The sequence below is a fragment of the Natrix helvetica genome, assembly GCF_964273705.1.
Source record: "Natrix helvetica genome assembly, chromosome: 1".
Lineage (NCBI taxonomy): Eukaryota > Metazoa > Chordata > Lepidosauria > Squamata > Natricidae > Natrix > Natrix helvetica.
This window is the reverse complement of record NC_138548.1, coordinates 45,498,906-45,525,670: the sequence shown is the minus strand read 5'-3', so window position 1 is coordinate 45,525,670 and position 26,765 is coordinate 45,498,906. Positions and strand designations below refer to the sequence as shown.

At 40.3% G+C, this 26,765-nt stretch overlaps 1 protein-coding gene across 4 annotated transcripts in view; it reads right to left on the bottom strand.

Annotated features, from left to right (window-relative positions):
* Window positions 1-26,765, bottom strand: part of PRIMA1 (proline rich membrane anchor 1) — a 100,444-nt gene that overhangs the window by 38,736 nt on the left and 34,943 nt on the right. For all 4 annotated transcript variants that reach the window (XM_081939468.1, XM_081939466.1, XM_081939469.1 and 1 more), the window contains one exon: window positions 15,213-15,360. In XM_081939468.1, the coding sequence (XP_081795594.1) occupies window positions 15,213-15,360 (148 nt within the window). The remainder of the gene's footprint in view (window positions 1-15,212; window positions 15,361-26,765) is intronic.

Below are 26,765 nucleotides of genomic sequence, written 5' to 3'. Positions count from 1 at the left end.
ATGTAATAGGAAAAGATGTGGTATCATTTTGTGCTCTCTGCGAGAAATCTCTTTCCCAAGGATTGCAATCTTTGTTTTAAAGGAATTATAGAAACACATTGGGCAGAACCATATCAAATTCAATAACCTCTTTAATAAAGTTCACATTCATAATGCTTAAACCTATAATTTAGCATAGAAGGAGGACAGGGAATTTGGTTGCATTTTACATACTAAAAAAAATTAAACTTGCAGGTTTTTTTTTTGGGGGGGGGGTTCTGTAGAATTTCCATGGAACTTGAATAATGCAAATTCCTAGCAACCACCCAGAATAATTGGAGTCAGGCAACAAGTAATAATTAGCAATGGCAATAACACAATTGCTAGAATTATTCACTGGAATATATGTAAAAATTATCAAGTGCCAGTAATGAAAAATTGCTGGGAACATAAGAGTTGAAAAAGTAACCGAAAATGAGCAGTTAAAATATTGTAGGATTTCTAAATGCTAACTGATAAGGCCCTAGTCATAGCACATCAGATTTAATTGCGGTTGAAAAGAAGAAAGGGTAGATAATTGATGTGGCAATCCCAGGAGTTAGCAGAAGAGAAGACAAAGAATTGGAGATCACAAAATATCAAGCTCTGAAAATCAAAATTGAAAGATGATGGCATAGGTCAGCTGTGTGGTGGTCCCAATGGTTATCAGCACACTGGATGTCATACCCTTCCCCTCAAAAATTGGAATGGCACTTAGAAAATATGTGCATTGACAAAATTTCCATTCGTCAATTACAAAAAGCCATACTGTTAGATCTGCACATACTATATCCATACATTACGACATCCAAGGTTCCTAGGATGACTGGATCCCCTTTGCTGAATCACCATGATCCCACAGGATAGGTAGGCAATACAGTTTAAATTACAAACTGAGGTTTAGCATTGGTATCTCAGAGTTTTATATTGATTACCTATAAATACCTACAAATCTATGCTTGATACTTAAGAATTTATAACTTACTGTATATAACTATTATCAAGTAACCACTGCTGAAAAGCTTGAAGGAGCACCTTATTGAGTTAGTTTTCAAAAATAAATGTACAGTTTTAAAGGTCAGTGTTACTTATTTGCTTCTTTTGGTTTACTACCTAATGAAAACAATTAAATAACAGTAAACATGGATTTCAATTAAGGCAGGTGTCAGAGTTATTTATTTATATGAAGATCTTACAAATGATCAAATAATTTAAATTGTGAGTGTACAGGCTGCAGACAGGTGTTTCCCAATATAAAATGAAATTCCAAGTAATCATTCATTATATTTATTTTTAGATTTGCCACGGGGACTTTCACTGACAAAAATGGAATCAAGGGATGGCAAGAGTATACTTTTAATAAATGATTTCAGATTTGTAGAAAGATAGTAGCACTATACTACTTCTCGTCTGGTAACAGAACTGCCAAATTAATGTCATAATTACTTGACAGAATGTACAGTTTAATTCAACTTTCTCCAACAGAGACCATCCAGATGTGCTGAGCTGCTATTCCTTACATTCAACCAATGGAGTCTGCTAGTGAGGATTATTGGGCTAGTAGTCCTATACAGATGGAGGGCAGCACGGTCTTTCCTGTTTTGTCCTTCTTGATATTCAGAATGAATGGTATGCATAATTTACTAATGATCCTTTAGGATAAAATTATGTATTAATGTGCATTGATTCTAGTTTATTAAAAAATATCCAGTCTATGTTAACATGGTTTTCTGAATGGATATCCATTCATTTATATGCAGTAAACTGGCTGGTACTGGTCTAGTTCATAGATCAGCAATCCATAATATTTTACTGAGTAGTTCTAAATATGCTTCCTTGCGCAACAGCTCAACTGAATTCAGTAGACTAGCTTTAAAAAGCACTAACAATTCTGTCTTCTTAAAGGATAAATGCTGTTATCTAAAAATGCCAGGCTGACAATTTTAAAAGAAAGAGCCTTACAGTTCAGAAGAGAGACATTGCCTGGATAGTAGAAGTGGAAGGGAGCGGGGGAAGAAGGGAGGGGAATGAATGAAGGAAGGAAGGAAGGAATGAAGGAAGGAAAGAAGGAATCAGACAGACAATATAATATAATCGTATCCCCAAACAATTGACTAAATTTCTCAACATTGGTACAAAGACTAGTGATTTATCTATTAAATGACATGCCAAAGCTTTCAGACAGTTTACAAATAATTTATGACCTCTCTTTTGATGTTAGCTGAGTGATGTCACAGAATACTTATAACTATTCTACTTTTTCAAAGAAGTCTCAGCTCATAGAAAATTTTAAAATGAGGGCATTCTACTCTTACAGTCTTATGAAACTCAAAGATTTCTAACAGCCATCAAGGATATTCCAGCTGTACAGCTAGATATTACTTTTTCTTAAAGCCTTACTGTAATTTCTTTATCGAATACAAAGAAAACTTGTGCAATACACCAAAAGATTTGCAACCTCTTCCACTCTTCTGAGACTGATCTGCTAAATGTGAACCATGAACCAAACTGGGAGAGAAGTAAAAGACAAGTAACAGAAGTTCTGAAACCAAATTGAATAGTCCCAAACAGAGAGGATTAGGCATGCTGTTTCCTGAAAAGTGTATTTTATTTATGAGTTGATTTTTCTTATGATTTATAAGGCTGCCTAATCATAAATCACTCAAGCAGCAAAAATAGATTTTAAAAGATCCAAATGCTAAATAACAATAACAAAATAACAATAAAATTTCAGCTCTCCAAGGATTTTATCCTTCCTGCTGTGGTGATGAGGGATCTACCATTCTTCTTCCCTTCTTCAAACAAACCAGTTCTATAAGCAATCTTCCAAAGCAAAAAGGATCGACTGGACAGAAATAATGGGACATTGTGGTTTTAAACTCATTAAATGGGGAAAATCTGTACAACCAAAAACTCCATAAGAAAAAAGACCTCCATTCACTCTGATTTACATTTTTGGAGTAAATGTTTTGGTAAATGTTTAGCTTTACCACTTTGATGATTAAAGAGTTCCTATCATTAGTGAAGCAGTGGCTCAATGGCTAAGACGCTGAGCTTGTGGATCAGAAGGTCAGCAGTTCAGTCAAATCCCTAGTGTCGCGTAACGGAGTGAGCTCCCATTACTTGTCCCAGCTTCTGCCAACCTAACAGTTTGAAAGCATGTAAAAATGCAAGTATAAAAAATAGGAGCCACCTTTGGTGGGAAGGTAACAGCATTCCGTGCGCCTTCAGCGTTTAGTCATGCCGGCCACATGACTATGGAGACGTCTTCTGACAGCGCTGGCTCTTCAGCTTTGAAACGGGGATGAGCACTACCCTCTAGAGTCGGGAACAACTAACACATATGTGCAAGGGGAACCTTTACCTTTACTTATCATAAGTCTATTTGCTGAATTTGAATATGACATAATCATTCACATTTTTAAAAAATGCTTGACAAAATTAAAGAACAGTCTGTACGGGCAGGGGACAATGAGGACAATGGCTTGGATCTTGCTTCTAAAGGGTTAGGCTTATGCCAATTAAGATCCATTTATTGTATAGCTGGACTGAGACAGTGCTTTATTCCTGCTGCCAGGAGAGTCTAAAGATTACTTTGGATGGAAATCAACAGCATCTGACTCATCAATACCTTTCTCCGAAGAATTTGAACAAAGCAAACAGGGTAACCCTTTCTTAAATTGAAACATTTTAAACCAAAATGAAATGAGCATCGCAAAAAAACAACAACTCAAAACAAACTAATTGAGGAATTCAATGTAACTATTTAAACAGAGATTGAAAGAACAGAGAAAATTTTTCATTCCACTCAACAAACATTTGCAGAACCCCCCTTTTATTTCATCTATCTATCCCATCCATCCACACAGACCCAAAACTCCATGCATATGCGCCTTCCTTTCAGATAAACTGCACATATATCACAAGGTACCCAAACCAAACATTAAGCTTTGTGTTGGAGAATCTGCCTATGCATTAGGAATTCACCACACACAGATGTTGGAAAGGGAGACAGCAATGAACTCATGTTGAAAACGACCAAAGTTTGTGAAATCCAGGGCATTTTTAAAAAAAGAAATGAGGAAATAATAAGGGAGGATACACATTGGTAGGCTATGTTGTAATATCCCACGGGATCAGTGAGTCAGAATATAACAGACTGCAATAAAAATGTAAAAGGAAAACCCTTCTCCTAAGGTTTAATAATTCATTACGGTTGCAGGAACTAGGTATGTCTAGCTTAAGAGAAAGAAGGACTAGGGAAGACATGATAGCAGTGTTCCAATATCTCAGGGGTTGCCACAAAGAAGAGGGAGTCAAGCTATTCTCCAAGGCACCTGAGGACAGAACAAGAAGCAATGGGTGGAAACTAATCAAGGAGAGAAACAACTTAGAACTGAGGAGAAACTTCCTGACAGTTAGAACAATTAATCAGTGGAACAGCTTGCCTCCAGAAGTTGTGAAAGCCCCAACACTGGAAGTCTTTAAGAAGATGTTGGATAGCCATTTGTCTGGAACGGTATAGGGTTTCCTGCCTAGGCAGGGGGTTGGACTAGAAGACCTCCAAGGTCCCTTCCAACTCTACTATTGTATTGTATTGTATTATATTGTATTGTATTGTATTGTATTGTATTGTATTTGTATATATAGTGGCATAGATCTTTATTATAAAACAAACACAATCAGAATAAAGTCTAGAAAATGTATAAAACTAAATGTGTTATATTTGGAAAATATTGTCAGAAAATAAATTTCTATGGGGTTCTTCAATTCTGAGAATATCTTTACAGAAAAATCAATTATCAATTAAATTAAATATTTTCTGACTTGGGATCTAAGTATACTAAATATATCTGGAAGCAATTCTATCAATTAGAAAGGCCTGGAATGGAATGCCTAATACATTTTTTCCCTTGCCAAATTGACTATGAGGAAATCCTTTAAAAATTGGGAGAAAGCAGAGATATTGATTTTAGACCAACTACTAGGTGAAGATGAATTTTTAACATTTTACATGTTAAAAGATAAATATTATCAGATATAACCTAGTGGCTATATTTACTATTACATTTATTAATATTATTTGGACCAGCAGTTTTTTCAGCTTCAGTTAATAAGAGATACTAGAGCAGCTTGTTAAATCCTTCAAAACTAAAAAAAAAAAACTATTAGTTTTTATAGATATTTGTTATGAATAAATCAGTTTGACATTCAGATGTTAAGAAATAAGTGGAATAAAAAATTAGAGATTACTATATTGCTTCGACAATCGAGGATGCATTAACCTCTATAGCAAAAGTATCAATGGATCTCAAATTATGATTTATAGAACAAAAATTAGTATTTAGTATTTATTAGATTTCTATAATATTTGTACAATAAAGGACTGTCAAAAGCAACATTTTGTTGGAGACGCAATAAGGAAAATGCTTATTTAAAATATATTTTGGGAGAGAAGAGACAAAGAAAAAGAGGTCAACTTATTTTCCAAAGCCCCAGAGAGCAGGATAATAAGCAATAGATGGAAACTAATCGAGGAGAGAAGCAATCTGGAATTAAGGAGAAACTTCCCAACAGTGAGAAAAATTAACAGTGGAACAGAAGTTGTGGGAACTTCATCATTGGGAATTTTTAAGAAAAGACAGGACAGCTACTTGTTTGAAATGATATACAGCCGTGATAGCAAACCTATGGCACTTTGCTGACACGTGCACCGTCACCCCAGGTTAGATCTCCATGGCGTTTCTTTCGAGAGCTTCTGTTTCTCTGGAAACAATGAAACAGAAGCTCACGAAAGAAAAGATTTTACCTCTTGCCGCACTGCCGGTGTTGGGATGTCGCACCTCCTGCCAGCCAGCTGGTCTTCGGGTCTCTGCTGCGCATGCGTGCATGTCTGTGCATGCACACACAGACATGTCTGTCCACGTTCACATGCACTCACCTTTCAGTTTGGGCATGCACGCAAAGTTTGGGCACTCGGTGTCTAAAAGGTTTGCCATCACTGGTATAGAATCTCCTGCTTGAGCAGAGGTTGGACTACAAGACCTCCAAGGTCTCTTCCAGCTCTATTCTGATTTGAATAGAAAGCAGTGGTTTATATAAATAGGATTATGTGACAAAAAGTAAAATTTTCAGAAGATAATATTCTTCTGAATTATGTATCAAGTACAATACATGGAACTTGACAATCGGACAATGTAAATTAAGATTCTTTGTGCCATTACTATGACTAAAAGAGTAATATTGTAGTGTTGGAAAGAAAAATGTATGACTCCATTTAATCAATGGATCGAAGATCTGATCGCATTTGCCACCTATAAATCATTTATTTATTCAGTTTCTATACCCGCCCACCTCAGTCAATGACTCTGGGTGGCATAGAATTCAAAAACATATAGTACAATAAAAACAATAAAAACTATTTAATTGCATCTGAAAGCATACCAGTAACCCATGCAGCTCATGCAGTAGTGATATTACATGTGCCATGTATTTGGCACCATTTACTACCTGCAAGCTGCATTCTGTACCAGTTGAAGTTTCCAAATGCTTTTCAGGAGGAGCTTTGAGTAGAGCATGGTGCAGTACTCTAAACAAGAGGTTATAAGGCCACGAGTCACTGTGAGCAGGGCCTCTGGTTTAGGAATGGGTACAACTGGCACACAACCCGAAGGTGTTTAAAGGCTCTCTGAGACATGGCTGCTATCTGCTCTTCAAGCAGGACCTGCAAGTCTAGGAAGACCCCTAGATTGCACATATGTTTGTCTGAGAACCAGAAACAAAGATGGAAAAAACGTGTCTCTGGTAGGTCCAAATATCCATAGCCATTCTGTCTTGCTAGGGTTGAGTCAGAACCTGTTTCAACCCATCCAATCCCCAATAGCCTCCAGACACATGGGGTAGGACACCCACGACATGTATTACTTAAATATGAGCCAGCAGTGTGTTGCAGCAGCCAAAACAGCTAATACAATGCTTGGTTGCATAAACAGAGGCATAGCGTCAAGATCACGTGAAGTATTAGTACCATTTTATAAAACCTTAGTAAGGCCACATCTGGATTATAGAATCCAGGTTTGGTCACCACATTATAAAAAAAATATTGAAAATATTGGGGGGGGGAACTGCAGAGAAGAGCAGCTAAGATGATGAAGGGTATGAAGAATGGTTGCAGAAATTGGATATGGTTACTCTAGAAAAAAGAAGTACTAGGGGTGACATGATAGCAGTGTTTCAGTATTTGGGGGACAGCCACAAAGAAGAGGGGGTCTACTTCTTTTCCATAGCACCAGAAGGAAAGACAAGAAAGAATGGGTGGAAACTAATGAAGAAAAGAAGCGACCTGGAGTTAAGGAGAAACTGTGAGAAGGACAATTAACCAGTAGAACAGCTTGTCTTCAGATGTTGTGGGTGCTTCATCACTGGAGCTTTTTAAGAAGAGACTAGACTTCTGAAATGGTATAGGGTCTCCTGCTTGAGCATAGGTTCGACTAGAAGACCTCCAAGATACCTTCCAACTCTATTCTGGCCTGGGGTAGAGATATAAAGCTGGGTGTCATCTGCATACTGATGATATCTCACTCACAAGCCAACAAATCATCTCACTCAGTGGCTTCATGTAAATATTAATAGAAGAGGAGAGAGAACTAAAACCCTGAGGCACCCTACACAGTAGGGGCCGGGGGCTGGATCTCTCTCCCTCTATCAACACCAACTGGAACCGGCCTGGAGAAAGGAGGAAAATCAACACAATACACCCAATTCCCAAAAACGCCCCAGAAGGATGCCATGATCAATAGTATCAAATACCGCTGAGAGGTCAAGAAGAGCCAGGATGGATGCCACTCCTGCCATAGGTCATCCATGAATGTGATCAGTGCTGTATCAGTCCCAAACCCAGGTCTGAACCCCAACTGAAAGCAGGCTAGATAATCTGCTTCATCCAAAGTTCTCTGAAGGGGCTGTGCAACCATTCTTTCCACCACTAGAAAGGGAAGATTGGAGATTCAACAAAAGCTTGTATGGACAAGTATAATGAAAAATGGGACTTATTTATACAGAATGCAGTATGTTAAAAAGATAATATCACAAATTTATTAGAAATATGTGCATACTTGAATAATATTTGCATTAGATAAGAGTATATAAAATTGCAATTGTTGTTTTTTCTTTATGGAAATTTGGTGGGATAAAACCCACAAATGGAATATACAGCTAGAAGGATATACGAAGAGGTGGAGTTGCACTATATATAAGAAATAACTACATTTCTACAGAAATAGAGCAGAACAATGATGAAAACAATCTTGAATGCATTTGGGTCAATATAAAGGGGGGGGGATAACAGTGCCATAGGGGCCACCCAACCAAATAGAGGTAATAGCTGAACTTTTTGCTAATCAGTTAACTAAGGTATGTAGGAAGCACATCACAATAGCAACGGAGGACTTTTTAGCTATCCCAACATCTGCAGACAAATTCTGCACCATATGGAGGATCAAACAGGTTCCTGACAAACCTAGCAGACAACTTTCATCTCCCAAAAAGTAGAGAACTAGGGAGTCAGCCATATTAGATTTATTTATGGATGGGAAACTAATCAAGGAGAGAAGAAACCTAAGGAGAAATATCCAGGCAATTAGAACAATTAATGAGTGGAACACTGCCTCTAGAAGTTGTGAATGCTCTAACACTTGACGTTTTAAAGAAAAAATTGGACAACCATTTACAATAATACAATAATACAATAGTAGAGTTGGAAGGGACCTTGGAGGTCTTCTAGTCCAACCCCCTGCCTAGGCAGGAAACCCTATACCGTTTCAGACAAATAGCTATCCAACATCTTCTTAAAGACTTCCAGTGTTGGGGCATTCACAACTTCTGGAGGCAAGCTGTTCCACTGATTAATTGTTCTCACTGTCAGGAAATTTCTCCTCAGTTCTAAGTTGTCTGATATAGGGCAGTGATGACTAACCTTTTTGCTATTGCGTGCCAAAAGTGGGGGGAGTGCGGGGGGGTCATGCCCACACCCATAATTATATGCGCCCGTCCCTGCGCATGCGTGCGCAAACATCCCCCCAAGCTCCCCTCGCTTTTGGCACGCGATGGCACGGTGGACCTGTTTTTTGCCCTCCCCAGGCTCCAGACCCTTTCTAGGAGCCTGGGGAGGGCAAAAATGGCAGCTCCGGAGGCTGAAAACAGCCTGTTTCCTTACTTATGGTGGGCCCAGAAAGTTCAAAAATCAGCTGGCAAGCTGAGCTTGCATGTCCACCAATATGGCTTCACATGCCACCTATGGCACGTGTGCCATAGGTTTGCCATGACAAATATAGGGCTTTCTGCCTGAGCAGGGGGTTGGATTAGAACACTCCAAAGTCCCTTCCAACTCTGCTATTCTTCCTCTTATTTCTTTTATTTATTTTTTGTTAAAGCATTTTTATGTCTTTTTTCCCCTTCTCTGACAATGTATCTATCACCATCCTATTATTTTTGCGTGTTATTTTGTTTTTTATTTTTAATTAAGAAGCAATAAAAATAAACTAAATGTACTAATGGTCATGAGTTCAGGAAGCTTGCTAGATAAGGAACAATAGAATTGATGTGGAAAAATGTAACTAAAGATCAGAAAAGGTATGAAATAGGAGAACTACCTGGGAAATGAAGGGAAAAGCAGAGGAAAATGATGATTAACACTATGTCGGGAAGCATTATTTGGTGGAAAAGACAAAAAAAATAGTGCCTAGATGGAAAGCCAAGTGACATCAGAATCTATAAGCAAGTGTCCATGAAACAAATAGTTGAGTAATAAATTCTGGAATATTGATTGAAGAAAGACTTTCTGCAAAGTTAGGACTGGCATGAAATGAAGAAACATTTCAGTGCATAAAAAATTTATCATTGTTACATTATCATAGTTATCAATTTCTGCAAATATCTGACCTTTTTCTTTTCTTTTCAAAGGTCTTTTGGGGGCCTGGAAGTGGAATCCAAGAAGAGAGTTGGCAAAAGGAAGAATATTTTTCAAAAATCCCAAGGAAGCAAGGCGAGTTGTAATGTGGTTGCACCTGGTTCAAAAACTACAACTAGCTGCAAAAACTATTCCCCATGTTTCATTCTTTTTATATCTACTGCATTTTTAAATCTTGCTTTGTTTTATTATGAGCTGCTCAAATGAGTTTGAAGATGAGTAGTGCCTGAATCAAAGAGACTAAATAGCATTGAATTGAACTGAATTAGGTCAACCCTTCATCCATCAAAGTTACTACTCTTGGGCCTTTATAAAATGGGCCTTTTGGGATGGTTGACAAGTTAAGCTTTCTTTTAGATCATCTGCACAAATTTCAGGGTAAACACACCAAACAGTACGCTTTGTACTGGAACAGTTGCCAAATGCCTTTTCTTTAAACATTGGCACTTCTTCAAGTACAAATAACTAACAATTTAAGTCCATGATATTGGCTGAAACTGAAGACTTTGAATTCTAAATACTAAAGACAAAAATGAATTCCTTCTGAAAAAACATAAACAGGCAAAAATAGTTCAATTATAGTTTATAAATGAAGAATCCTAGCCAATGATCTAATTCCTTTTGGACTTCATTAATTAACCAAAAGAACATAACTGGCCTTTGCAGAATTCATTGTGCTATTGAGAATTAAAATATTATACAGAAAAAGTATTCCACAAATAAGTCACTGCTTTGACACCATTTACACATTAGTAATTTCATTTAACTATGTTTGCCTACATATTAAGTTCTATAGATGTTATTGCATATACTATTCTTAACATAAAAATTCCTTTAAAAAAGGTATTCTTATATTTAAAATAACCACTGGTGGCTCCTTGAAGCTGAAGTTGAAACCCCAAGCTGCTTTTGAATTTCCCAATGTCCAAAGGAGAAGTGTGCAGATAATATGCAAATTGTAAGCAAATTTAGACTCTATGTAAAAAGGTCAAAAGCCAGGAGTTTTCTATAGCTTTCTTAAATTTATTAAAGAAACAAAAAAAAAGTCCTAAAAGAAAAGAGAGAGAATGTATATATAAGTAAAAGGAAGAAAAAAATATCAAAGAAGTTGACAATTTCCCAAAAGGGAAAGCACGGTAGTTTCATCTCTCTTCTTATACTGAAAATTACAAGACAGTTTCTAACATTACAACTTGGAAAAAACGCACTGTGTTAAAAATAAATGATAGAGCTGGCAGGATGCCCAGACTGTCTGCCTTGAAAATAACCAAAATATAAACAAAAAAGAGTACAGGGAAAAAAATCCAGATGTAGAGACTTTTAAATGTAGGCTTTTACTACAGAACCTCAGGCAAACTCAAACTTCTTCCACAGCAGATTCCACAGAATGAAACACAATCAGGCTTGTTCACAAACAGATTTTAAAGATAGGATAAAAGCTCAGAGTTGGTTTAACATCCCTCTATCTGTTATTTCCCCCTTCATTTTGTTTTTATACTTTTTTTCAATGTCTCTATAATTAATACACAGAGAGGGACTCCTCCGGGTGCCGTCCACTAGGCTGTGCCAGCGGACGACGCCTAGGGGAAGGGCCTTCTCTGTGATGGGCCCGACCCTCTGGAATGACCTCCCCCCCGACATTAGAATGACTACGGATCTCTGCTCCTTCCATCAGAAACTTAAAACCCACCTATTCCAGCTAGCCGGCTTGCCTAATTCCACCTATCCCACCTCAGTCCTATTTCTAATTTTTTAAAGATTGGTTTTAAGGTCTGTTTTTTAATTTTTATAAATTGTACAGGGGTTGTTTAATCTGATTTTTATTTATGTGTATGATTGTTTGTATGTTTTAAATTTATTCCTGTACACCGCCCCGAGTCCCTCCGGGGAGAGGGGGGGGTCTAGAAATTTAATAAATTATTATTATTATTAATTAATACTGATAGGGGTTTGCATGTATTTATTTATTATTTTAGCTTTGTTGTACATTGTCCAGGGTCACTTTGGTTGAAAGGTACAGCTACATAAATAAAATAAATAAAATAAACAATGTCATATCTGTGAATCTGATATTTATTATTAACCCAAAATGTGACTGGAAAATGCATGATGTATTCATCTGCTTTGGGGGTCTTACAAAAACAGAACTAAATCATCAGCAAATGCTCTCAATTTATAAACTTCCTTTTTTACATTATACCTGTTATTTTTTCATCTTGCCTAATATCCCCATTCCAAACTACCAACACCAATATAAATGGCAGGGGAGACAAAAGGCATCCTTCTCTCATACCCTTTTGAATTTCACATGGTTTAGTTAAATCTCCATTAATAATAATCTTTGCTTGCTTTGACTCTTGAATAAATTTCTCTCCAAGTCCTAATCTTTAAACACAAAAACCAAATTTAAGTTGTCAAATGCCTTCTCTGCATCCAAAAATATTAAAGCTGCCTGCTTCTCATATTGTAAGCATTCAATAATGTTCAGAACAGTCCTTACATTGTCTCTTGCCTGTCTTTTGATAAAAAGGCAGATTAATCTTCATGAATGTATGTCTGTAAAACCTTTTTCAATCTTTCTACCAAAATTGCAGCAAAAAGTTTATAATCATTATTTAATAATGACATTAATCTATGGTTTTTATTGTGACATCTTGCCCCTTCTTTGGTAATAATGCAATATTAGCTTCTTACCAGTTTTGAAGCATCTTTGCTTCATACTCCATTCATTATATCCTTTAGTGCAGCGATGGCTAACCTAGCCAAAAGCGGAGGCAACACAGAGGGGTCATATGCGGGCATGCCCACACCCATAATGCTATAGCGCAATCCCTGCGTGCGCATGTACGTGTGACCCCAGCCCTGTCCTGCACTTTTCTCACACCATGGACTCATTTTTTGCCCTCCCCAGGCTCTAGAGGCTTTCTAGGAGCCTGGGGAGGGAAAAAACAGTCTCCCCTGTCCCACTTCAGGCTTCCCTGAAGACTCTGGAGCGCGAAAGATGGCCCAATGTACAAACCGGAAGTCCATCCCCAAACTTCTGGTTTGCGCGTTGGGTTGTTTTTCGCACTCCGGAGACTTCAGGGAAGCCTCCGGAGGATGAAAAATGGCCGAAAAAGAAGGGCGAAGTCAGCTGGCCAGCGCACACATGTGGTTGACAGGGCAACACCTTGCATACCCTAACAAATGGCTCCACGTGCCACGTGTGGCACGCGTGTCAAAGGTTCGCCATCACAGCTTTAGTCGCTGAAGAAGGTGATCCTCAAAGCATTTCTAATATTGCCTTTGTAAGGCCACCTGGACCTGGACCTTTACCTGGTTTCATTTTTTAAAGTTTCTGATATTTCAAAAGTAGTTACTAGATCATTCATAAGTTGTCTCTAAGCTTGTGAATGTTTAGGTAAGTGTTGTCTTTGCAAATATTCATCTATTTTATGCATATCGAGCTCCTGTTTCTTGTACAGATTAAACATTGTGAAAGGATTTTTTAAATAAGATGATTATATTTATTACATTGTCACCTTCATGGATTTTCTCAATCATTCTCTTTTCTCTTTCCTTTCTTAATTCATTTGCCAGTCCTCTTCCTGGTTTATTTGCACATTCGAAATATATTTGTTTCACTTAATTTAATTTAGTTTCTATTTCTAGAACTGCTAATTGTTGATGTAACAATTTAATCTGATGTACATTTTTAGAGTCCATAGGTGTCTTTTTAAATTTAATTTCTTTCTTTCTAATTTCATCCAATAGCTTTTGCATCTTTTCCTGGGGTTTCTTCCTCTCTAGACAATCATATTGTATAAAATAGCCTCTCTTAACTGCTTTACTAGCATCCCAAACAATCATTACATTTGTCCCTTTAGCCAAGTTATTATCAAAGTATTCATTTAATTTCTTTTTATGATCCTTTACAATCATCTCTTTTTGTAAAATAGGAATATTATGATTGAGTTGTATAATTGTTTCATTCTTCATAGTGAGACCTTTTTTTTGCACCTGTTTTAATCACATTTAAGCTCTGCCAGATCTTACTGGATTGGCTTCAAGATTTATACCTGAGCCAGAATCTCTTAACAAATTGGTAGAATACTCCTCCTCCATCATCATTCCCAGCCTGGCAGATGATGATACAGCTGAAATTAAGCTAACTGTGGAATGTTTGGGTCTAATTGCCATTCCTGTTCCTTGTTAAAGGCAAAATAGGTTTTATTTATCCAGATCAAAGTCTTTGTCCATACAGTCTGATGATTCAAAGTCTGAAAAACTTTTATCAGGGGAGGAGCGAGAGATGTGCACTGACAGTGCCATCTCAAACCTTTTTTAAAAAATACCACACAACCTAGGGGTGAAATTCAGCAGGTTCTGACAAGTTCTGGAGAACCTGTAGCGGAAATTTTGAGTAGTTCAGAGAACCAACAAATACCACCTCTGGCTGGCCCCTGAGTGGGGTGGGAATGGAGATTTTGCAATATCCCCCAGGAGTGAGGAGAGAATGGGGATTTTGCGGTATCCTTCCCCTGCCAAGCCAGCGAAGCCACGCCCACAGAACCAGTAGTAAAAAAAAATTGAATTTCACCACTGACACAACCCATGCACGGGGATATACAGAAGAAAATATTCTGTGTTCAGAAAATATATTTACTAGCCCAGAGAAAAGTTAAATAACTTCTAAAGTTATTTAAAAGGAATAATAAAGGAAATGGGGATCCCTGGAGGCAAACTTTCCCCAAAACAGAAGATAACAAAGAATGCAAGAAGAAAATTGCTTTACAGTTTACTTGGGTTTCTGAGAAATTGAGGGAGGCAAATACAAGTCTTCCAGAGCTAAAATTTGACTTGAAAGGGTTTAGATAATCTATCTCCTCCAGGAGATGGATGCAGATGCATTCACACACAAAGCTATGTGTAACATTAAGTTTGACAGAACATAAATTGGGGAAATTATAAACGTATTTATACACTAGATCATGGCACCCTCATTGTATAGCATTCATGCCGTATGGCATTATTCAAGGATTTGCATGTTCTTGCATGTTTAAGGAAACATCATTAAACAATCAACATTTGTCTGGGCTATGACTATTTTCCCATTCTGCATTAGAAAAATATTGCTACTTTTGCATTAAATAAATATTGCCTTCTTCCCAATCAGTGATTTAACAATCTTTCAGATGTTCCTAGGCTTTTCTGAACATAAAGAGAAACAGTGGTAACCTCTACTTACATGAAACCCTGAGCAACCTTGGTGGTGGCGGTGGCGGTGGAGGTGGCGGTAATGGAGGTGGTCTGCATTGGCAGATATGCTGGCAATTATCTGTAGCTTTCTCTACTAGAGGCTTAGCGCATGACTTCTGGAGTTCGCCCTGAGTAATCTGCAAAGAATGAACAAGCATTCAACTGTTTATCTCTCTTCAATACTTGAACAATCAGCTCCATGTCTAATAAGCTTAGTCAGCAACTCAGTTTTCATTTTTGTATATAGGGCGCCCTCAAACACGGCATGTGAAACTTCTTTTAAATTCAAATAGTAGTCTCCTGTTTGTGGGAAAACAAAGCACATCGTCCTTTTCATTTCTTTCTAAACTCCTCATTGTGTTCTCCACTGTCTTGTTTACTTTTTTACTTTCTAGAATACAAGAAGTGAATTTGTAACTGGGTAAGTGAAGGAATTCTGTCCCATGATTCCAATGAATATGAAGGCACAGGCTTGGCTGTCTGCCATGACTAATTACATAGATAAAGACACCCCTTGGCTAGGAGCCTAGGAAGTTATCTTCAAGAACCCAAGATTAAATTTACAGAATGCTTTCTCAACGGCTCGTATAGTGGACTGTTGTTTCCTGCAAAGATTCCTCTCCCATTGCTCCACCTATAAACTCTTTTTATAGGACACACCCTTAGCCAGCTGTCCTTACTTCCTTCTAGCTGTTCCTTTCTCCTATCAATTCTACACATACGCACATCAGGGACAACCTCCCTCTGTTCCTCCTCACTGCTCCCTGACTCAGATGACACCTGGTGGCCAACAGGCCTCTCTAGTTCCTGCTCTGACTCCAAATACCCTCCAGAGTCTTCCTCATCCTCCAGAGCAGTCCCATAATGGTCTGAGCTGTCAGAGTCCACCAACAGCTCAGCCGGCCGCTGCTGGGCCACAACAGGAGGGCATAGTCATTTGATCTGAATCAGAATGGGGTTTGTGGTGGGAAATAGATGGTAACCTTTTGTCTCCCCTACAGTCCAGTCTGGGTCAAACTTCTTGCATTTGCCACTGGGAAAAAAAGAGTTATTTTCTGCATGGCTTTATATTCCCAGTTTGGCCATAAACAATATCTTCTGTTGCCTTACCTTTTTGCTCTAAAATAGTCCCCCCCCCCACTTTTCTTTTACGGCTAGTCCTTGATTTACGACCACAATTGAGCACAACAATTTTTTTGCTAAGCAGTTGCCCCATTTTGCAACATATCTTGCCACAATTGTTAAGCGATTCACTGCAGTAGAGTTAGTAACATGGTTGTTAAGTCAATCTGGCTTCCCCATTGACTTGGCTTGTCAGAAGGCCATAAAAGGTGTTCGCATGACCCCGGGATGCTGAAACGGTCATGTGAAAAAACAGTCATGTCCTTTTTTAAAGTTCCATTGTAGCATCAAACAGTCACTAATCAAATGGTCGTTAAGTCGAGGGCCATCAGTATGTCTTTTTATTCTCAGGGTTGTCATTCTAAAATCTGATAGTATCTACCGTGTTTCCCCAAAAATAAGACTTTTGACCCCCAAAATAAGCCCTTGACCTTATTTTCAGGGAGGTCTTATTATTTTTGAGGTGCAGGAGGTGGCGAGCGTGGTCACCTCATGGCTGCTGCTGTGTTGCAATATTTTTGGGGAGGGCTTATTTTCAGGGCAAGGCTTATTTTAGCACATGCATTCAAAAGCCCAATTGGGGCTTATTATCCAGGGATGTCTTATTTTCAGGGAAACAGGGTACTATCTTTGAATCTTTCTTTAAAGACCATTATGTTTTTATTTAATTCCATATCCCTCATCCTGAAGTACAGCCAAGGCATTTGTGAACACTCATTGGATCCAAATGCAATGCAAATCTATGCTTTATATAAACAACTAATAAGAACAACTCCAAAATAAGAACCTGGCTGATTTAAACTCTATTAAGGCACTACGGGAAGCTTAGTGCCTGGTAAGGATTTCACAGCCCCTGTATCTTTAGAGGTCAAACTGGATCAAACACAAAGAAGAAAGCATTATCTTGACCAAAGATTGAAATAACACCTAAATATATTAAAGAACTCACAATTAAATGAATACCTTTAAAGTTATCAACAAATAAATCCAAAAAGAAAAAAAGGTTAAAAAAAAACCTCAAAAAACTAAAACAGTTTTGTCTTGGTAATGGGGAGGTGAAATTTAACGTTACCACATTATAATGGTCAGAGCATCATCTGGTGATTATTATTATTTTTTGCAGCATGAAAAAGAGAGGAAGGGTCTCGAGTACAATGAATTCTTCCATGCAGGGAGTTTTTGGATCTGCTGCAATGGTCATAAGTCATTTTCTTCAATGCCATTGTAACTTTGAATAGTCACTAAATGAACTGTTGTAAGTCGAGGACTACCTGTATAGCTAAATAATACCTAATCAATACGTAATCAATAAACTAACCCTTGAATTTTTAACAAAAATATGATGAAAAATGAAGCACCCACAAATAAATTGATAATTTTTTCATGGTAGTTTGGTTAAAAATTGGAGGGTCTACTTATTCACGGATGGGCTAATCCACAAGTATGTGGAGATATATGGGTACCTTTAAAAATATATAATCTATACTAGCAAGTAAGCCTATCTGCAGATATGCCAAAACTATCTTTTGGGATTTATTTTGGCACCTAAAATTCTTTGCTTAGCCACAAATATATACAATAAGTTAAAAAAAATAGACATTTTAATGTATAGAAAAATTAACTGTAGGCCCTATTTTAAAGACAGAAGAGTTGTTTCTAAGTCAGCACTATTTCTCCTAAACAGTGCTTGTTGTAGCACAATCATATATCATCTAAAAAGAAATGAAAAATGCTTTCTCCATACTATTTTATAGTATAGTATATAGTATATGTTTTCACCAATAAATTAACCAAAATTCACACCATGAATCAACTCACATTTTGTAAGTCAGATGACAAATTTATGGCAGAACTCCAGAATCTATGCTTGTTTGTACATACTGTATATATTTGCATATATAAATAATATATTCACAAGACCTACAGCTGATTAGTGTTGATTTCATTGCTGATAGGGTTATTTATCCTTTCTAGGTACTGAGCCCTCTCCAAGCTTGCAACCAATAGCACATTAGAAGGATACCACTCTGAGAAGGCTGTTGTTAATCATCACTCTTGGGAAAAGGCAATGACAACACAAAGAGAACCACAATGTGTATACAACTTTCAGCCATGCTTCCTGAAAGTGAGGCAAGAAGAATGATGCACATCCATAAAATCTCTGAAAACACACCTTAATTGCATTGCAGGGAGTAAAACTCATTAACTTGAAATAAAATACTTTTGAATCAACATATCTAGAATTATGTGAGGATCACATGATAGGATGATTAAAGTTCCTCTATTTTTCTATAGTTTATAATCAATATCTAAAGTAGTTTATGCAAATCTGCTAAAGTTTATGTTTTGCCAAATACTACGATCAGTATGTTACTAAACTGAAGTGTGAAACTAATATATGTCTCAATAGGAAATTACACACAGACATAGGTATCAACTCCATTTAGACCAAAATCGGAAAACATGAAGAATGGTATTAACAATTATACTTATGGTTATTTTATTTAGCTTACTGTATGACTACTATATGCTGCTGAAAAGGAATCATTGTGATTTCTTTGATTTCACTCTAACAACAACAAAATTATATATATATACAGCTGTACATTCCTAAGAAATCTACCAGTACATTGGCACAATGCAAATAATCACATGGCCAGATGAAGGAATTTAAAGTATTTTTCCCTTGATCCCTTGAAGGTAGCATTTTATATCTTAAGTACCTGAGGGAAAGTAGGCAATTTTTTAAATGGCAGGCTGAACTACAAAGAAACTTGAAACTCTGCGTGTAAAAAATCTTCAGTGCTTTAAAACTGCATGTTGAAACCTATTACTAAACTTAGGGAAACCAAATTTATTTATAAATAGTGTGCCAGCCCTTCTCTTAAGGTAAATAAAAAAGCCATTTCATTAGGGAGTCCTCAAGAACTCTGAAGGATTGTATGAATACTGCCAATGCAGTACCATTCATCTATTAAGCAGAATTTTTTTTAAAAAACAGAAACAAGCCACACAACCCATCTCAGGTATTTTATGGCTCATTTTAACCATACCTCAGTGTTATACCTAAACGATGCTCATGTACAGCAAAGAATTCCATCATACTACACATAAAATTGTAGGTGTAATAGAGAGCGCTCTAGACAGAAAGATGGCAAGCTAAGTAGGATAACCTAAAAGGAAATAGTAACTAACTCTCCAATGGTGTGTAGACCAGTGTTTCTCAACCTCAGCAACTTGAACACATGAACTTGTAGATGTGGCTGAGGAATACTAGGAGTTGTTCCACACATCTTGAAGGTTGAGAAGCACAGATGTAGAGAAGCTGGTGACAGCTGTCATGAACAACAGACTCTTTGGCTTAAGGAAAGACTAAATCATGTTCGAAGTAGCAGCTTGATTCTTTTACTGCTATTGTCTCACCAACTGTTTCAAAAGGGCCTCCAGCTTCAGCTCTGCTTATGGAAGCCACATCTTACTTGTGTAGATTCTGGCTCTTTTCTCCCTATTGACATTCCAGCTTGAGACACTGTTAGATTCGGGCAACGAGAGAACAGACTTCAGACGATAGTGACAATCAGCTCTTTATTAGTTAAGTGATAGTGATCCAGCTTGCTATGGGGTCGTGCAGCTCCCCTTTTATAGGGAGCTGGCAGACCTTCCGTCCAATCAGAACAACCCCTTGTTCCCGCCCTAGTGGCAGACCTGAGTGGAGACTACAGCAGTTTATGCAAATATCTAACACCCCTCCCCTCTTGGACGGAGTGTTCCGGTTAGTGACAAAGTCCTGTAAGTATGCAGGTTTCTGCCTTGCTCGGGTGGACCTGCGTAGTTCGGGTTGTGCCGGAGTGGGCGTAGGATCGGAGTGTCCTTTTTGTTCCGTTGTCCTGGCTGGGGATGGTAGATTCCCTTCGCTAGGAGACTGCTCCGTTCTTTTGTCGGTCTCAGGTTCCACCCCAGGCTCTGCTGTGCCGTAGTCGTCTGTGATGGCCGATTCGGGTTGTTGTATCGGCAGTCTTTCTGATGGGATGAGTTCTTCGTTCGATGATCGTAAGTTGGAGTGCGTCAGGCGACCTCGGAGTTGGTCGATGTGTCTTTTCCAGTTCCTACCGTCTTCTAATTCTAACAAGTAGGAACGAGGACCGGTGATACCTATTACCTTTGCCGGAATCCACAGTGTCCCCCCTGCATAGTTGTGGGCGTATACTGAATCCCCTATGCTAAAATTCTGGATTTTGCTTGTGGAGTCTGGGGGCGATGTGGCAGAGTAATTTGGGTGTAGTCGGTCTAGGTGAGAACTTAGCCGGCGACCCATGAGGAGTTCAGCGGGACTCCTTCCCGTCGTGGCACTAGGGGTAATGTGTTGGATTAAAAGATAGTGATCGATTCGTGTTTGCCAATCACCCGGGCCCATCCTAGCGAGGGCCTCTTTTGCAGCGCGCACCATTCTTTCCGCCTGTCCATTCGATGCCGGATGGAATGGCGCGACGAGGGCATGCCGAATTCCCTGACTTGCTAAGTATGCTTCGAATTGCATGGCCGTGAACTGGGGCCCGTTGTCGGAGACCAGGAGGTCGGGCAGGCCGTACGTGGCGAAAAGTCGCCGTAGTACCTTGATGACCGCCTCTGCCGTGATCGAAGTCATCAGGACTACTTCTAACCATTTGGAGTATGCGTCCACAACTATTAAGAATGTTTGTCCCTGAACTGGTCCTGCGAAATCTATGTGTATTCGCGACCAGGGTGCTTTCGGTTTGTCCCACTCCGTAGCGGGCGCTTCGGGGGGGGCTGGTCTGGATTCTTGGCACGGATTGCAAGTGGCTACCCATTCCTCTATCTCCTTGTCCATTTTAGGCCACCAAACGTAGCTCCTAGCCAATGCTTTCATCCTTACGATCCCTGGATGCCCAACATGCAAAGCTTCTAATACATTCCTCCGCAGTTTGTGCGGTACAACAACTCGATCCCCCCACAATAAACAACCTTTTAAAACCGACAGTTCATCACGCTTAGACCAAAACAGTTTGAATTCGGGTCCCACAATCCCTTTGGGCCACCCCCTCCATACCCAAGTTTGCACTTGTCTGATTACGTTGTCCTTAGCAGAAAACCTAGCAACGTCCACAGAAGATACTGGCCCTGTGTCCAAACAGTCAATCAAAAGGACCAGTATCTCTGGAGTAGGGTCGGCCAACAGTTCCGGTAGCGGGCAGCGGCTGAGCGCGTCTGCATGCCCCAATGTAGAACCCGGTCGGTGTACCAGTTTGTAGGAATACGCAGCCAGGAAAACAGTCCACCTGGTCATGCGCGGAGAGAGGGAGACCAGTGTGGGGCGGTTTCCCGCCAGTAGGCCCAGCAATGGTTTGTGGTCCGTGATAAGTTCGAAATCGCGGCCGTAAAGGTATTCGTGAAAACGCTTGACTCCAGCCACAGTGGCTAACGCTTCCCTGTCCAGTTGGCTGTAGTTGCGTTCCGCTGAAGACAATGTTCTTGAGTAGAAAGCGATGGGGGCTTCGTTCCCGTTTGGCATTCTGTGGCTAAGCACTGCGCCGACGCCGAAAGGTGAGGCATCGCAGGTCAATACCAGTGGTAGGGTTTGGCTGTACTGGATTAGCAGAGAGTCGGTCGTCAGCAGGCGCTTGACTGCGGCGAAAGCAGCCACCTCGGAACGTCCCCAGGTCCATTTCGCGTTCTTTGCTAGAAGTCGGTGCAATGGCTCAGCGACGGTGGCTTTCTGTCTGAGAAAGACGCTGTAGAAGTTAAGAAGTCCGAGGAAGGCCTGCAACTTGGTCTGATTTCGTGGTGTGGGGGCATCCTGGATCGCCTTAATTTTTTTCTATGTCAGGTGTATTCCCAGTCCATCGATCCTGTAACCCAGGAATTCTACGCTGGGCACGTTAATTTGGCATTTTTCCTTTTTTAGGCGGAGACCCTTTTCTCTAATTCTGGCCAAAACAGTCCTTACACGCTTTAATAATTGCTCCTCGTTTGCAGCCGACACCAAGATGTCGTCGAAGTAAGGGACGACTCCTGGTATGCCCTGCAAAAGCCGTTCCATGACGCTTTGGAACAATCCCGGAGCGATGCTTATGCCGAATTGTAACCGGTTCCATTTAAAAGCACCCCTGTGCGTCACTATAGTTTGGGCCTCCGCCGTGGCGCTATCCACTGGCAGCTGCTGATACGCTTGTGCCATGTCTAATTTTGCAAAAAAATTTCCTGGCCCCAACGAGTGCAATAGGTATTGAACCACGGGCACAGGATATGCGCTTTGTTGTAGGGCGACATTAATTGTACATTTATAGTCCGCGCAGATACGGACTGACCCCTCTGGCTTAACGGGGGTCACGATTGGGGTTTCCCAGCGAGCGTGATCCACTGGTTCAAGGATCCCTTGCTCTACCAGCCTATCAATTTCCTTATCAATTTTGGGACGGAGCGCAAAAGGCACTCTCCTAGGTTTGAGCCTGATAGGCGCCACATTTGGATCCAAATTAAATGAAATTGGCTTACCCACATACTTACCAAGGCCGGGGCTGAACACATCCTCGAACTCCTTAAAAATCCCTTCAGCGCTGCTGTTACCCACGGCGTTGATTCCGGTAACTTCTAGCCCCAAGGCTTCGAACCAATCCAGTCCCAGGAGGCTTTGTAATGGCGCGTTGGCAACGGTCACGGGCAGCTGGGCTGTGATGTTTTTGAACTGGACTCGAAACATGCCCTGGCCCACAATGGGGACCCTGTTCCCCTGGTAGTCTCGAAGCAGGATGTCTGGTGTTCGTAGTTGGCGCTTCTTTAGGCTCGGAATCGCCCTTTTCATCGCTGACCACGAGATGATCGTCAGTGACGATCCCGTGTCGACTTCAAGCTCGCAAGGGGAGTCCTCCAGGAGGACAGTGAGTTTCAGCTTTTTAGGTCGCTTTGTGCGGACCTGCCCTATCGTTGTGAGATAGGTTCTCAGTGGTTATCTCTGGGAATACTCTCTCTCGGCTCTCTGGGAATACTCTCTCTCGGCTGACTCCCTTGGTTCTCTCTCTGGGCGCCCTTTGTTTTTTCGCCAAGCCCCTGGGGTGGGCTTCTGTCGGCGATGCGTTGGTGGTTGCCATGTTGTGGCAGGGACTTCGCTCCGACACACCTTTGCAATGTGTCCGATTTTGTCGCAACGCGAGCAAACAACGTCTCTGAAATGGCAGGTAGACCGGGGATGATTCCCTCCGCAGCTTACACAGGGCGGCAAACGGGATTTGAATTTTCGCACCGGTTTTGTGTGGCAGCTGCGCATGCGATGGCTGTCTTCGCACTTGCTGTCCTCGGTTTCTTGATCGGTGGCCTCATGATGCACCCGGGTTTGTCTGGTTCCGGATTGGGGTGCGCTGTACCCACGTTGTAGCATTTCCGTAGATCTGTCCGCTGATTCCGAAGCTCTTGCCTCATCTAGCGCAATCTGCAGGTTTAAATTGGATTTGGCCAACAATCGTTTTTGTAACGAAATGTCTCTTAACCCGCATATGAGGCGTGCTAGGATATGCTCGTCCAGGTCCCTGAACTCGCAATGCGTTGCTGCTTTTCGGAGCGCTGCAACGTACTGATTGATGGATTCGTCCGCCTTCTGGTTCCGCATGTTGAATTCGTGGCGGCGAACGTGGCGGGAAGGTTTTGGCGCGAAATGCATCTGCAACGTCTGTTGTAGCGCCGTCCATGTTACCACCTGGATGGGGGTTGGCTCCGAGAGATCCCTGGCCATCTCGAAGACCTCTCGACCGCAGTAGCTCAGGAACATATTCTTTTTCCGGGAGTCCGGTACTCCCGTGAGATCGTTTGCCTCGAGGAAGCATTCGAATCTCAGCATGTAGGATTCCCAATGCTTGGTTATTGGGTTGTATGGAGTTGGTGGAGCGTGCATCGCCATCTTGTCCTGCGTTCGAATTTGCCGCGCTAAGATGGCTGCCGGAATTTCCGCTGAACTCCGGGGCTGGATCGAATCCGTAGATTCCAGTGGTAGATCTTCGTCCTATCTGTCTCTTGATCCCATCCTTGTCGCCAGTGTTAGATTCGGGCAACGAGAGAACAGACTTCAGATGATAGTGACAATCAGCTCTTTATTAGTTAAGTGATAGTGATCCAGCTTGCTATGGGGTCGTGCAGCTCCCCTTTTATAGGGAGCTGGCAGACCTCCCGTCCAATCAGAACAACCCCTTGTTCCCGCCCTAGTGGCGGACCTGAGTGGAGACTACAGCAGTTTATGCAAATATCTAACAGACACCACCTCTATTCTCTGACTGGATGGTTGGTTGATTCAAAGCCAGGTAACATAGAAGGCTAGGGAAATCTCTTAGTATAAGCCCGATAAAGATAGCCCACCATTACATTTCTTGTCTTCTTCTTTTTACTCCAACCTCTACAGTCCCCTTCATCTTTTCCAGTTTCAACACTTTCTTCTTCACATCAATGTAGTCTTTAAAACTCAGCAAGCACTGGGTTTGCAACCATACATTCCCTGCTGATGTAGCTAATTCACAAGAATTTCCCCTTCTCTACAATAGGAGATTTATTCTACAATGGATGATCCTATCTTCTCTCTAAAAAAGAGTGAAAGGGTAGACATCCTGCATAAATATTTTTTTAGCTTCTGCTTGAAACTTGCAATGAAAGCAATGCACACCCAGCTTTGGGAGTAACTTGTTCCATTGCTAAGTGGCAATTCAATTGCAAACTGCTTTCTGAAATTTAAACCTATTATTCTTTACTCTGGACTCTGAAACAAAAGAGGGAAACATCGATGTGAGTCAGGGGTGGGATTCTACCAGTTTGGCCCGGTTCAGGCGTACCGGTAGCTCCGAAGCTCTGCTGAGAGCGAACCAGTTCGCTCCAAACTTCAGGTGGGCCCGCCCGCCTGTGGGTGATACCTACCAATATTGCCTTGTGTTTTAGCCCAGATGATTGGCGCGGCAGAGTGGATTGCCGTGCCTCAGCTGTTTTCCTGTGAATTGTGCACACGTGCGTAGTACGTGTCAGGAACACAAAGCGTGCGTTCAGCGAACTGGTTGTTAAACCATTAGGATGCCACCCCTCATGTAAATATCTGTTCTATACCAAATATTGACATACTTTCAGATACATGACAGTACTCTTACATTATTTGGTTTTAGATCTTTTGTACAATTTTGCATGGCCAAATATTTAATTGGACATACTGTGAAGCTCCAAATCCTACTCCCCCCTGAACTGGGCTGTTAAGATTAGTATTTATCAGTAGAGAAGTTTGGGATAGGAGGGAATGTTTGATCATTTTTAAAAGGTTGAAATAGGTGTACATTTTGACTAGACTCTTTTTTGCCCTATCCCTTATCCAAACTACTATATATATAAAAAAATAATGAATTAAAAATCTCCACTCTACATCTTTGGTGATGCCATCACTTCAGTATCATGTCCCCTATAAATAATGCAGTCAAAAAAGTACAACATATACAAAAGTTTCTTCACTCTTAATGTTGGAAGCTGGGAGCACAAATCCAAGGTCTGATTTTCCTCCCTAAAAGCAGGCTTCTCTTCTTACCTTGGTGGGGGAGATCCAGGGGTGAAATGCTACCGGTTTGGGCTGGTTCGCCTGAACCGGTAGTACAAATGCTACTGGTTTGCATGGACCGGTAGTAAAAAAAAAATGCTACTGGTTCGAGCGAACCGGTATTTCCTATGATCAGCTGTAACGTGCGATTTATATTAACTAGAAAGCAGGATTTCCTGCTTTCTAGCTAATCTAAATCACGTGGCACAGCAGATTCCCCCCCTCACTGTTTGCTTACCTTTGCAGGAATGCTCGGTAGCAGTCTCCGCCCACCCACCCGGACATCATCACATCTGTTTTTGATGCTCTGTGCATGTGCGCGCACACTCACATTGCTACCGAAGCAATAGCAAAGGTACGTTGATTTCACCCCTGGGGAGATCCATATGTTCCTACACCCTAAACTGCAAACTATAAAATATAGCCCCAGTGATAGAATACATTAAAAAATAACTATTTTAAATATTTGAATGAAGCAGATGATAAATATTTTAAAGTAAATGAGACATGCCTAATCCGCATACTTATTTTCATATAATTCAGAAAAATGAAGAAATCCAAACCACATATTATCTTTTTATAAATAAAAACAAATTTTAAAGGACAGAGCATTACAGTCCATAATAATCTTCTAGACAAGCAGAGATTTGGACAATAACCAGATTTTCTGAGATGTTTTTAGATGAAAGTTGCAAAGGAATAAATATTCTAGAGACCACTTGCTTAATAAAGGCAAATATAAGCAAGCAGGTTATATAGGCATTAAGAAGGACTGAATAGCCTTGAAGAAAGCTCCTGAAGTAAACTTTTGCAATGTTATAGGCAAGCACAGCTAATTTAGTCTAAGGTGGT